The sequence below is a fragment of the Lepidochelys olivacea genome (genome assembly GCF_965140295.1).
Source record: "Lepidochelys olivacea isolate rLepOli2 genome assembly, chromosome: 14".
Lineage (NCBI taxonomy): Eukaryota > Metazoa > Chordata > Testudines > Cheloniidae > Lepidochelys > Lepidochelys olivacea.
In genome coordinates this window covers 10,224,550-10,237,743 of record NC_140424.1, presented here as the reverse complement: position 1 = coordinate 10,237,743, position 13,194 = coordinate 10,224,550, and the positions used below count along the sequence as shown (strand labels likewise).

Here is a 13,194-nt window from a genome sequence, read left to right as displayed (position 1 = left end):
TATATAACGGTACTAAAACCTCCTTATCCCTACTGGAAATACCTCTCCTGATGCATCCCAAGACGACATTAGCTTTTTTCACAGCCATATCACATTGGCAGCTCATAGTCAACCTATGATCAACCAATACTCCAAGGTCCTTTTCCTCCTCCGTTACTTCTAGTTGATGCGTCCCTAGCTTATAACTAAAATTCTTGTTATTAATCCCTAAATGCATGACCTTACACTTCTCACTATTAAATTTCATCCTATTCCTATTACTCCAGTTTACAAGGTCATCCAGATCCTCCTGTAGGGTATCCCTGTCCTTCTCTAAATTAGCAATACCTCCCAGCTTTGTATCATCTGCAAACTTTATTAGCACACTCCCACTTTTTGTGCCCAGGTCAGTAATAAAAAGATTAAATAAGATTGGTCCCAAAACTGATCCTTGAGGAACTCCACTGGTAACCTCCCTCCAACTTGACAGTTCACCTTTCAGTAGAACCCGTTGTAGTCTCCCCTTTAACCAATTCCCTATCCACCTTTCAATTTTCCTATTGATGCCCATCTTATCCAATTTAACTAATAATTCCCCATGTGGCACAGTATCAAACGCCTTACTAAAATCTAAATAAATTAGATCCACTGCGTTTCCTTTATCTAAAAAATCTGTTACTCTCTCAAAGAAGGAAATCAGGTTGGTTTGGCACGATCTACCTTTTGTAAAACCATGTTGTATTTTGTCCCATTTACCATTGACTTCAATGTCCTTAACTACCTTCTCCTTCAAAATTTTTTCCAAGACCTTGCATACTACAGATGTCAAACTAACAGGCCTATAATTACTTGGATCACTTTTTTTCCCTTTCTTAAAAATAGGAACTATGTTAGCAATTCTCCAATCATATGGTACAACCCCTGAATTTACAGATTCATTAAAAATTCTTGCTAATGGGCTTGCAATTTCTTGTGCCAATTCTTTTAATATTCTTGGATGAAGATTATCTGGGCCCCCCGATTTAGCCCCATTAAGCTGTTTGAGTTTCGCTTCTACCTCAGATATGGTGATGTCTACCTCCATATCCTCATTCCCATTTATCATGCTACCATTATCCCTAAGATCCTCTTTAGTCTTATTAAAGACTGAGGCAAAGTATTTGTTTAGATATTGGGCCATGCCTAGATTATCCTTGACCTCCACTCCATCCTCAGTTTTTAGCGGTCCCACTTCTTCTTTCTTTGTTTTCTTCCTATTTATATGACTATAGAACCTTTTACTATTGGTTTTAATTCCCTTTGCAAGGTCCAACTCTACTTGACTTTTAGCCTGTCTCACTTTATCCCTACATATTCTGACCTCAATAAGGTAGCTTTCCTTACTGATCCCTCCCTTCTTCCACTCCCTATATGCTTTCTGCTTTTTCTTAATTACCTCTCTAAGATGCTTGCTCATCCAGCTTGGTCTACAACTCCTGCCTATGAATTTTTTCCCCTTTCTTGGGATGCAGGCTTCCGATAGCTTCTGCAGCTTTAATTTAAAATAATCCCAGGCCTCCTCTACCTTTAAACCCATAAATTCTTCAGTCCAATCCACTTCCCTAACTAATTTCCTTAATTTTTGAAAGTCAGCCCTTTTGAAATCAAAAACCCTAGTTGCAGATTTATTTTTGTTAATCCTTCCATTCAGTTTGAACTGAATTAGCTCATGATCACTTGAGCCAAGATTATCCCCTACAACCATTTCCTCTATGAGATCCTCATTACTCGCCAAGACCAAATCTAAAATGGCATCCCCTCTAGTCGGTTCAGCAACTACTTGTTGAAGGAATCCATCAGCTATCGCATCTAGGAAAATCTGAGCCCTATTATTATTACTAGCACTCATCCTCCAGTCTATATCTGGGAAGTTAAAGTCTCCCATGATCACACAGTTTCCATTAGTATTTACTTTATTAAAAACATTAAAAAGGGCTCTATCCATATCCAAATTAGATCCCGGCGGTCTATAGCACACCCCAAGCACTATCCCAGGGGAGGCTCTAATAGTTTTCTTCCCCAATTTAATTATTGCCCAGACAGACTCAGTCATATCCATTTCATCGCTTCTTATTTCTTTACATTCTATCTCATCATTGATATACAGTGCTACTCCACCACCTTTACCTTTTTTTCGGTCTTTCCTAAACAGCACATACCCTTCAATACCTGTAGCCCAGTCATGACTACTATTCCACCAGGTCTCTGTTATACCTATAATATCTGGTTTCACTTCCTGCACCAGTAACTCTAGTTCCTCCATTTTGTTACCTAGGCTCCTTGCATTAGTGTACAAACATCTTAATTTTTGCTGTTTGGCCTCACTCACATTCTGTACCCTATTAGGCACGGTTATTTTACTACCAGTATAACCTATTAGACTTGTATCTACACTGCCCTTCCTCCTACCTACAGCTGTATCCACTCTTACTTCATTTTCTTTCCACTCTATGCTAAATTCTGGCGTGGAGATTACCTGGACATCTCCCAACCATCTCCCCCAAATTCCTAGTTTAAAGCTCTCTTAATCAGTTGTGCCAGCCTCCATCCTAGAAGTCTATTTCCTTCCCTACTCAGATGAAGTCCATCCCGAGAGAACTGTCCTCTATCCATGAATGCCTCCCAATGGCCATACATCCCAAAGCCCTCCTTATAGCACCACTGCCTAAGCCATCTATTGATAGTCATAATCTTGTCACACCTTTGTTGCCCTTCTCTAGGAACAGGCAGAATCCCACTAAAGATCACCTGAGCCTCAATTTCCTTAAGCGTCCTCCCCAGCCTAACATAGTCTCCCTTAATACTTTCCAGTGAGAATCTAGCCGTATCATTTGTTCCCACATGAAGGATAATTAGGGGATTCTTTCCCGCTCCCTTTAGAATCCTTTTTAACCTCAGGTCTACATCCCGTATCTTAGCACCTGGAAGACAGCACACCCTCCTATTTTCTGGATCAGCTCTGGTTACAGGCCTATCTATTCTTCTCAATAAAGAGTCCCCAATCACATAGACCTGCCTTTTCCTAGTGACGGTGCTATTCTCCAGTCTATCCCCTGTTCCCTCTGGCTGCAAGTTTTTTCCATTCCCATTCTCCCTTGTAATCCTTTTTAACCCATCCTGTATCCTCCTGGGGCTCATATTTGGTGTAATCTCCATTAACTCTTCCCCTTTTCCTATAGGACTAACCGCTCTTCTCTTCTTCCTTGCCCTGTCACCTTCAGTGACTACCTGCTGAGCCCCTTCTTCATTTTCCAACTCTGCAAACCTATTCTGAAGCTCTATTTCTCCTTCACTAGCCCGTCTTTTCCTCTGCCTAGTTCTTTTAGTCACATGCTTCCACTGACCACTTTCCTCACCCAGTCTCCCCTCAGAATTCCCTAGTCCTGCTTCCATCTGCAAGTCTGAGCTTTTCCCTTCAGATACCTCATGTCTTTGCTCCATAATCTGCTCAAACCCCTTCCTAAACTCTACCAGACTTTCCACCTGCATCTCCAAACCTCTGATCTTTTCCTCCATCAGCTCTATCAGACGGCATTTCATGCAGACAAAACTCTTACCAGGTGCCCCCTCCAGGATCATGTACATACCACAGCTTCCACATCCAGTCATCTTCATTGTGTCATCTGCTACATGGGTCACTCCCACTGCCACCTCTGAATCTGTCATAGCCTTCCCACCTAAATCCTGTTAATCTGGGAAACACAAACCACACCAAAACACCACCACCCACAGCAAAACCAAACCCCACACAAGCACCACAAGACAAACTCCGCTTTCAAACTCCCACTCAAACTCCCCTCATACCAGCTGATCACCTACTAGCCCATACATGGACAATACCATCTTCTAGAACTCTGTCTGAATCTAGAAAACACATGGGCTCCTGCACTTTGAGGAAGTCACACTATCTTTCAAAGTGCAAAATAAATATTTTCAGTTAAGCTCAGCCTAAAGGACTGACCATGAAAATTGGAGGAGCTTCCTGTAAACTGAATCCAGGGTTAGGAAGGATGGTATTGGTGATAGCACATTGAATAGACACTCACACAGTTTGGGTTCAATTCCTTCCTCTACCCCAGATTCCCTGTATGACCTTGGGAAAGTCATTTAATCTACCCTTTGCCTTAATTCCTTATCTGTAAAACAGGGATAACTCCCCTCTATTGTGTTAGGTATTAGGAGGACAAACTCCACTAATAATTGTGACGGTCTCAAAGGCTATCTGAATGGGAGATTTTAATGGGCTGCAGATCTGGACCTAAAAATATAAATAATTACAATTATTTTAATTGTTACACCTTTGGACTGTATAAGACCCAGGAATAATATTTACTACACTTTTTGTCTTGAAAGCACTTAACAGGCATCATCTAATTACACTTTGCAACATCTCTGTGAAATCGATAGGTATTATTTCCATTTTCCAAATAGGGAAACTGAGGCACATAGGCAAAGTGAATTGTTCAAAGACACACAAGGCATTAGAAGGAGAGCCAAGCATAGTACTCGGGGATTACTGGGTGCCCTGCAATGCCCAGAGCTGTGGATTGTGTTGTCACTATTTACATACATATAGTAACATACAGTCACCATATAATTAGCGAATAGATTTAATAATAAATTAGCAAGTCATAAAGGGAACAGAAGCCATGTTTAAATAAATTTCAGTGAACATTAGATTGAGTCCTGTATATATTACCAAACTGGCACAAGGAAATAGGTTTAATGGGCATTGTGGCTTAAAAAACAAATGGGAAGATATGGCTCAGAGTGTTGCATTAAATCTGAATGTCTTTGATTTTGTAGGTTTAAGTCAGGTCCTTGAGTAATATATTTCCTGTGCAATGCCTCAGACATTCAGAGTGGTGCATGTTGTAAATGCTTCGTGATCCGATATGTGACCACAAAGAAATGGCACCTTAATACTCCTCCCATTGGCGCCCTGTGTGTCTTGAAAGTTGTATTTGTTTTTGTTTTTACCGAAAAAACACAGTTTTACTACTCTCAGCACTCCAGAGCCAATAAAGCTGTAGTGGCTGGAGTTGTGTTCTCCTCTGCCTCATGCATCATTGCCAACAGAACTGCCAGCTAAAGCCCCCCGTTGGCTTTTGGCCTGTCTTCCCATCCCAGGGAGGATTGGCACTATGCCCCAAGTCTGGATCAGGCCCTTTTGCTTGAGTTTCATGTATTGGCTTCACCAACAATCTTCAACAAACCCCAAAATAAAGCAGCTCAACATAAATCCAATAGCTAACTGTTCCTGTCCAGGGGCTTCCTTGCTGGAGTTTCCCAACCGCTGGCAGCTCTTCTTCAGTCCTCCTAAGTATGTCTACATGATAATGCAAGCCCAGGGTTAGCAGAAGTTGAGTTAGCAGACCCTGAGTTTGTTAACCTAGGGCTTGAGTGTCTACACTCATTTGTAATGACAGGTTCGGAACTGTTGAACCCCGGGCTACGCTGCATTATGCGGGCCCAAGTCCAACCACCCACATCCCGGGCTTCCTAATACCCTCACAAAATGTGGCCTCTCTAGCCCTTTGTTTCTGGAGCAGGGTGGGAAAACTTGACTGACCACCAAACTTGACTGTGCCGAGGACAAAAGTCAGCCTGTGGGATACTTTTGGCAGATTCCCAGAGCACGAATCCAGTGGAGCTGCATACACTGCAAAGCAATAGGGCTTGAACCCTCAGTCCCAGCTTGACTTAGGCTTGGACCCTCCACCCATGGGGTCCTGGGTTAGCATGATTTGTATATAGACAGAAGGAGGGATAGGCTTGAGCCTGAGTTCAAACCCTGGGCCTGCATTGCAGTCTAGATCATATCCCCTAGAGGTCATCTGCCTAGGAGTCCCCTGCTTCAGGGCCTGCCACAAGAGCCAGCTTGTAGCTCTTCTCCCTCAACTGAACTCTTTCTGCCTTTATAGGAATCAGATACTCATCAGGCAATCATCTGATCCCTTAACCTGTTCTCAACAGGGCTCCCTCCCAGAACTCAGCTGTCTGCCCATTTGCCATAAAAACCAGATCCCTCTGTTACAGCCCAAACCCTGCAAACACTGTATAACATATGTAACTTTTTACTCACATGAGTAAAACAAAACGTGTGTTTGAGTGGCTGCAGGATCGGGACCTAAATTATGAGTCAAGAATCTTAACTACACTGCAGAACACGGCTTTGTTTTCAGACCCCAAGTTGAGCACACGGCACTTGCCATTAGTTTGTGTGTGAGAAAACAAACATTTTTTTCTGAGTCAACTCAACACTGAGCTCCCTGTGAGAGAATCAATATGGATCATCGGAATGTAACTCTCAGTCGCTTTTCTCATCAAAACTTCAGAGCCCTTTTAGCCTTGTATTTTTGTTAGTTTCCTTGTTCTTAAACCCTGGTGATTTTAAAAATGAATACGAAATATATATATTGACTTATGGCCCCATACATTTTCCTCCACGGAGATTGAGGCAACAGAAGAGACTTGTCATAAGCATGTAGGGAGTTTTGCCATTGACTTCAATGGGTGAAGGTATGGCCTAATGTCTGAGACTTCATAGAAATCCTTTGCACAGAACTGAAAGTGTTACAATATGCTCCTATGAATTGTAAAAAGAAAAGGAGTACTTGTGGCACCTTAGAGACTAACCAATTTATTTGAGCATGAGCTCACGAAAGCTCATGCTCAAATAAATTGGTTAGTCTCTAAGGTGCCACTAGTACTCCTTTTCTTTTTGCGAATACAGACTAACATGGCTGTTACTCTGAAACCTATGAATTGTGCCTCTTCAAGAGCTCTAGCAGTTATGAAATAGCTGATCTATATAGGAGTACACACGGACAAGGGCGATACATACGTAGAATTGTTGACTCAAGTATATGTTGATGGATCAACAGCATTGATTATGTCAAGTTAATGTGAGCTTGCATAATTGCAAATAATATATTAAAAGTGTGCCTGGCAATTAGTTATGGATGGTGTTGGACATGGATAGGTAGGCGGATACAAAAGTTACATGGATCACATGCAACACTCATTGTATTTGCTAAAACCAAAAAGGAAAAAAAGGCACAATACTGAACTATATGAAAAACCATAAACTTAAATCAGCTAGACCGGGTTACTGACTCTGTAGCTAGCTAGCTAGATAGATGGATAGTTCTCTTTATGTAGGTAAATGTATAGCTTTGACTTCAGACCACCATCAGAAGTATGGGAACTGCTTAAAGCAATCACTTTGTCCGTGGGTAAAGTGACATCAGACTCACCAATCAGCTTCTGCTAAGCCTTTCTGCATGCAGGCACAGTGGGGGTGAGTCCAGACACATACCTTCTGCCTCTTTCTGCCTGAATTGCATGAAAAGTGAAAGTATTGAGGGTGTGAAGGATGAGCAAGCGCTGCCCAGCTCAGAGCATCTATGGGGTTAATTGCTACTGCTACAGTGGGTAATTTGTAGGATGCAGGATTGGACCTAATTTGCAACAAGTCAGGGACTCTATTTAAGAGACAGAGGCATAACCTCAGGTTGGTGTAAACTGGCATAGTTCCATCAAAGTCGATGTTGATTTATGCCAGCTGTGGATCTGGCCCAGTATCCTTATGAGACTTCTTTTACAAGTAGCTTGTGCCTGTGTGCAGTGGTTAGAACTGTGCGAATCTTGGCCCTTTCGGTTCACATGGGATTCAGCAAAATTCAGTCTTGGGTTCATGTTCGGTTCAGACCCCCTGGGTTTCACTGTGAGTTTTATAAAAGATTGACACAGCTGTAGTGGTAGCTAACTTTTGTATGTGGGCAATTGCTGAGAGCTGAGATTTGGCATGCCAAGTTCCAGCAATGAGCAATATTTTTTTTTCCCAGGGGCTGGGTAAAGGAAGAGATCTAAACTTCCAGGAAAAGAAGCTATCTAATTGAAATGTGACACACACTTAAATAGCAATGGTGGGAGCACGTATGACAGTAAGATCCTCTCTACAGTTTAGCTCCAGCTTGAATTTCACCCTCTCTTTAATATTGATTATTAGAATTATGTTTATTTTACAGAATATTCCAAGCAGTCACAACAGAAACAAAGTCCCTGCTGAAGGATCCTACAATCTAAGACACCAGCTAGCAAAACGTATAAGCGTATGGTTAACTTTAAGCACATGGATAGTCCCATGTGACTTAAGCACTGGCTTAATTGCTTTGCGGGATCGGGGCCTACCTCAAAGTGGATGGAGGAAAACTGAAAGAGCTAAAGGCTCGCTGTCAGTTACTGGTAACCCTAAAAGTAGGAAACCACGCCAGCTGCAAATGAACTGTATCAAAGGCTAATACTAATAGAAGTGTGTTCACAACATTTCAACATTAAAAAACTGCTATTTTGTCTGGTTTTAAAGATGCTGCTGGAGGGTTTGCAACCCAAATATTGCATCATTGTGCTAGTTCTAAGAACCAGAGAGTGAAACAGACTGTAGCGAAAGTAGAGATAGGACTGAGATACACAGCTGATGTCCATATCAGGATTTTGAAACCCCCACCCCTCAATAAACAAAACCAAAAGGATGGTCCACTGGTTAGTGCACTAACCTCGAACTGGGGAGACATGGGGTTCAAGTTCTTGTGACCTTGGGCAAGTCAGTTAGCCTTTCTGGTCTTTCTTCCTCTCTGAGGATAATAGTACTTCTCTGCCTCCTGGGGGTGTTGTGAAGTACGCAGATACTGTGGTAATAGGAGTCATGTTACGTAACTTAGGCTGTTCTGATCCATATTTTTCATTTCAACTTAGAAATAAAGCACAAGTCAGATCTGCATCTGGATTTGATAACATCCTTACCCTAAAGTTCACTGGTGTTCAGCTGTAGCATTTTCAGTCAGACCTATCTCTACACAAAAGCAATGCCGACCAGTTGGCAGAAGCTGGTGCAAAAAGCTAACAGCATCAATGGTGAAAAGTAATTCAAATGTTTAAAACTATTTCAGTTTAATAATCTGAGGGGCTGTCAGCAACATCTTACCTGTTGGATGAAATTAAGGCTTCAATGAGCAAAGCACTTAAGCATATGCTTAAATCCGTGAGATTTAAACAGGTGCCTAAAGTTAAATGTTAAGTGTTTTGCTGAATCTCCCTCACACTTTAACTTTTGGGGTGTATTGTATCCCCCATTCCTCTTAACAGTTCTGGTGGAATACCTTATAACCTACATCTTGGTTGTGTGAGTGTATAAATTGAGTGGTTCAAAGAACCAGATGTGGGCATATCTGGTATTCAGTGAGCACATCTTAGAATGTGGTGTAGGGTTTATAAAATGGTTGTTTCACTTTAAAAAAAAAGAAATAGTTACTTTTTAGAAAAAAATCACAGTTTGGTATATAGATAATAGTCCCTTGTATACTGCATGCTTTCACAAGAGTCTAAAGTCAGAGAGTAACATTTTGCGAAGTACGTAAGTTCCATTTTCAGAAGTGACTTAGATACTTCAGGAGCCAAAATGCCAAGAGATGTAGGCTCCGAAGTGCTTAAACCACTTCTGAAAATGGAACTTTGGCTCCTAATTCAGTTAGGCAGCTTTAGAAATTTTCCTCCAAATCTTAATAGAAGACAATGCCATTCACCTTTATAACATCCTGATGTGTCACTGATCGCTATTCAGCCTGTCTCTATCTTCTAATGGACTGACAAGATCTATAACTATCAGTCCCTGTCTGTCTGTCCCCCCATGGAAAAGTCCTAACCTTTCTATGAGCTATTTTAAAAATCCCCCAAATCACTTTAATAAAGAATTATAACTCTGATGTGGAATCCTGTATGCTGGGTTTTTTTTAAAGGAGGATCTCCTCCTCGATTAAGCTCTAACGGTTTTAACAGCACCCTCCACAGAAACCAAGGATTTCATCCCCATTAGTTTCTACTGGCCTTTTTTTTTTTCTTTCCCCCTATTTATATTTACAAAAAAAGGCAAAATGAGGCTTATTCAAAAAGGGGTTTGAACTCATTTAAAGCCAGATCACGTTTGGAGGGTTACAAAGAAGGGGATAATGGAAAGATAAGGATCTAAAACTATAGTGATTTTGTGCTCAGGCAGATAGTGCTTTATCAAGAGCTCTCAAGGCCCCCCTTCTCTCTCACACACACACGCTCTCCAGGGTGGGTCTAGCCTTCTGCCCAGAGACACAAGCGCTCCTTGCCACCAGCAGAGGGCTCGCTCCTCCCGGTTAATTAGCAAGCAGGAGCCAGGCGACTTAGCTCCTGCACTTAGGGAGAGGAGGTGTCTGCAGAGTCCCTGTCGGGCTGGAAGCCAGCATGAGTGAGTGCTTAATAGGAATTACATCACAGGCCCATGTGTGGAGCCGGGCAAATAAACCCCCAGCAGCCAGGTAGCTTTGGAGGGGGGGGAATAGAGAGAGAGAGAGAAGCACCGTGCACATGAAGGGACTCCCGGGGAGCTGCAGCGCTCCGCTGCTGCGCCCTTACCCGGGGGGCGAGCTATAAAGGCACCGTCTACACTCCCACCCCGTCCTTCCTCTGCTCGCCACCCTGCAGCCCCCAGCCCCAGGGGAGGCTTCCATAAAAGACCCCTCACTTGTGCCTGGAGTCGCTGCTTACCCTGTATAGCCGCAGGGAGGGGAGAGGGGGCGAGATCCATCCCCACCTCGGACAGGAGCATCTCCAAAGCCGCCCGCAGCAGGACGCATGTGAGCAGCAGCTGGGGGGGGGGGCAGAGACAGCGGTGGACCGTGCTCGCAGCATTCCCCACCAGTGGGTGGCTGGTGGGGTGTAGCGAGGGGAGAGCAAAGCTCGTCTGGACTTTTGCGGGGTTGGGGGGTGGGGGTTGTGTGTGGTTTTTTTAAGGGGGGGGTGGGGTGGGTTAGGAGAGAGAGTCGGTGGTTTCCATGGTGATGGAGCTGAAAGTGCAGGAAATTTAAAGGCTTTGGATCCTTGCAAAGCAGACAAACTGGTGCCAACGAGCGTGGCGGCTGCTGCTGAGGAGGAGCAGGCTGCTTTGCAAGCTGCAGCGGGGAGCCTACGGGAAGGAACTGGGGGGACGAATTTGCACACACACCAGAAGACCACCCCAACCCTTCTCCCGCGCGCACGCTCTGGGAAGGGGGAGCAGCAGCGGGAAGGAGCATTTGCCCCCCGAAAAGCGGCGCTCTGCCTCCCTGGGACGGAAAAGCAGCAGGAGAATTTCGCAAAGGCTCTTCCAGGAGGAGAATTCGCTGGAGAGAGGAGTTGCAGAAGGAAGGGGGCTTTGCTCCTGGCTCCTTGGGGCGCAGCCTTTGGGGGCGGCGGGGGCGGATTCCCCCGAAAGACAAACTGCTTGGATAAAGCCCCGTACACGTTTTTTTTTTGTTTTTGTTTTTCTGATGCATTTGCTTGCACCTTCTTCCCCTGGTGCCTGGTGAAGCCAGCCCCCCTCCCGCCCTGGCCCCCCCTCCCTCGCCGATCTCCCCGAGGATGGATCATTCCCAGTGCCTTGTGACTATTTACGCCTGGGTGGTTCTGCTGGGTCTCCGGATAGAGCAGGGCGCTAGCCAGCATTATCTGCACATCCGCCCGGCGCCCAGCGACAACTTGCCCTTGGTGGATCTAATCGAGCACCCGGACCCTATCTTTGACCCCAAGGAGAAGGATCTTAACGAGACCTTGCTGCGGAGCCTCATGGGCGGGCACTTCGACCCTAACTTTATGGCTGTCTCCGTGCCCGAGGACCGGCTGGGGGTGGACGATCTGGGCGAGCTGGACTTGCTGCTCCGGCAGAGACCCTCGGGGGCGATGCCCAGCGACATCAAAGGGCTGGAGTTTTACGAGGGGCTGCAGCCGGGCAAAAAGCACAGGCTGAGCAAAAAGCTGCGCAGGAAGCTGCAGATGTGGCTCTGGTCCCAGAGCTTCTGCCCAGTCCTATACACGTGGACCGATCTTGGCAGCCGCTTTTGGCCCCGCTATGTCAAAGTGGGCAGCTGCTACAGTAAAAGGTCTTGTTCGGTCCCAGAAGGCATGGTTTGCAAGCCTGCCAAGTCGGTGCATTTAACGATCCTGAGATGGAGGTGCCAGCGCCGGGGGGGGCAGAGGTGCACGTGGATACCCATTCAGTACCCCATCATTTCGGAGTGCAAATGCTCCTGCTAGGACGTGCACTTAAGTCCTCCCGCCCCCCGAAGCCGGACGCCCAGGGTGGACTTGGCTGCCCCATCCCTCCGTTAAAAAAGACAATTGCTTTCTGGTTAACGTTGTAATGCACTGTAACGTGTAGGAGAATGTCTATGTGTGTGTATATATGGCACCGTTTTAATTTACTATTAAAAGGTCAGTATTATACGTGAAATAATCCGCGCCTACTGTATTTTTAAGACTATTATCCTGGTCGTTGCTAATGTACCTTTTTATTTCTTGTATTTATATGCCAGGCACCGAGCGAGATCGCTTCGCTTTGGGCGAAGCCCCCGCCCCCCGCCTTTTTTTTTAATAAAAGGATTAAAAAACAAACCAAACTTTTGATGAGACGACGTTTTAAAGCTGTTTTCCATTCTTCGGAAAGTGTGTGTGTGTGTTTAATGGACTTCAGAGTTTAAAAATGAATAAACGCCTAGAGCACAACGTTATTGTAAATAGAGAGGACAAATGTGGATGACTTAAGCCTATGTCAGTGAAGAGTATCTGCTATTTATTCTTTATATCCCTGTAGTAAAAGTGCAGCGCAGAATTAAAGTCAACCACTAAAACACGAGCCGGCTCGATTTTGTTTGGTTTTTGGTTTGGATGCGGAATCCAGGCTGGATTCCCTCTTTCTTGGTATAGCTGGTTGATGGATTGTGTATGCCGAGCAGGCCGGTTCTCTGTGGTAAGGGGAGGGGTCCCCGTCCCTGCTCACGACTGTGAGTGTCATCAGAGACCTAACCGACCCAGATGCTGCGGGATCTGACTTTGCACGTGCGACTTAGCTGCTCACTTCGCCTGGGTGCCGGGGTCCCTTGCTCGCCCGACTCCGACAGCGCCGCTTGTTTATAGACCGTGTCCGCTCTCCCCCATTGCCTCCGGCCCACACCCCGGGGCGTGCTCCCTGCAGAAGGGCAGACGCTCCGTGGCAGACGTTTGCTTTAGCCGCTTGACATTTCATTTACCGCGGGCCACGTGTCTTTCACACCTGCCGTTGCGGTGGGAGGCGGCTGGAACTGCGGCCGGGGGCTGGGGGGTTCTGCGCCC

General features: G+C 45.1%; 1 protein-coding gene across 1 annotated transcript; it reads left to right on the top strand.

Annotated features, from left to right (window-relative positions):
• Positions 1–10,884: 10,884 nt before the first annotated feature.
• Positions 10,885–12,647, top strand: NOG (noggin). Its single transcript, XM_084648323.1, has one exon. The coding sequence runs from the start codon at positions 11,449–11,451 to the stop codon at positions 12,118–12,120; it is 672 nt and encodes a 223-aa protein (XP_084504449.1). The 5' UTR covers positions 10,885–11,448; the 3' UTR covers positions 12,121–12,647.
• The last annotated feature ends 547 nt before the right edge of the window (positions 12,648–13,194 follow it).

Bases quoted from the DNA above. Each gene is read 5' to 3' on its own strand.
- NOG (XM_084648323.1), top strand. From the start codon at position 11,449: ATGGATCATTCCCAGTGCCTTGTGACTATTTACGCCTGGGTGGTTCTG.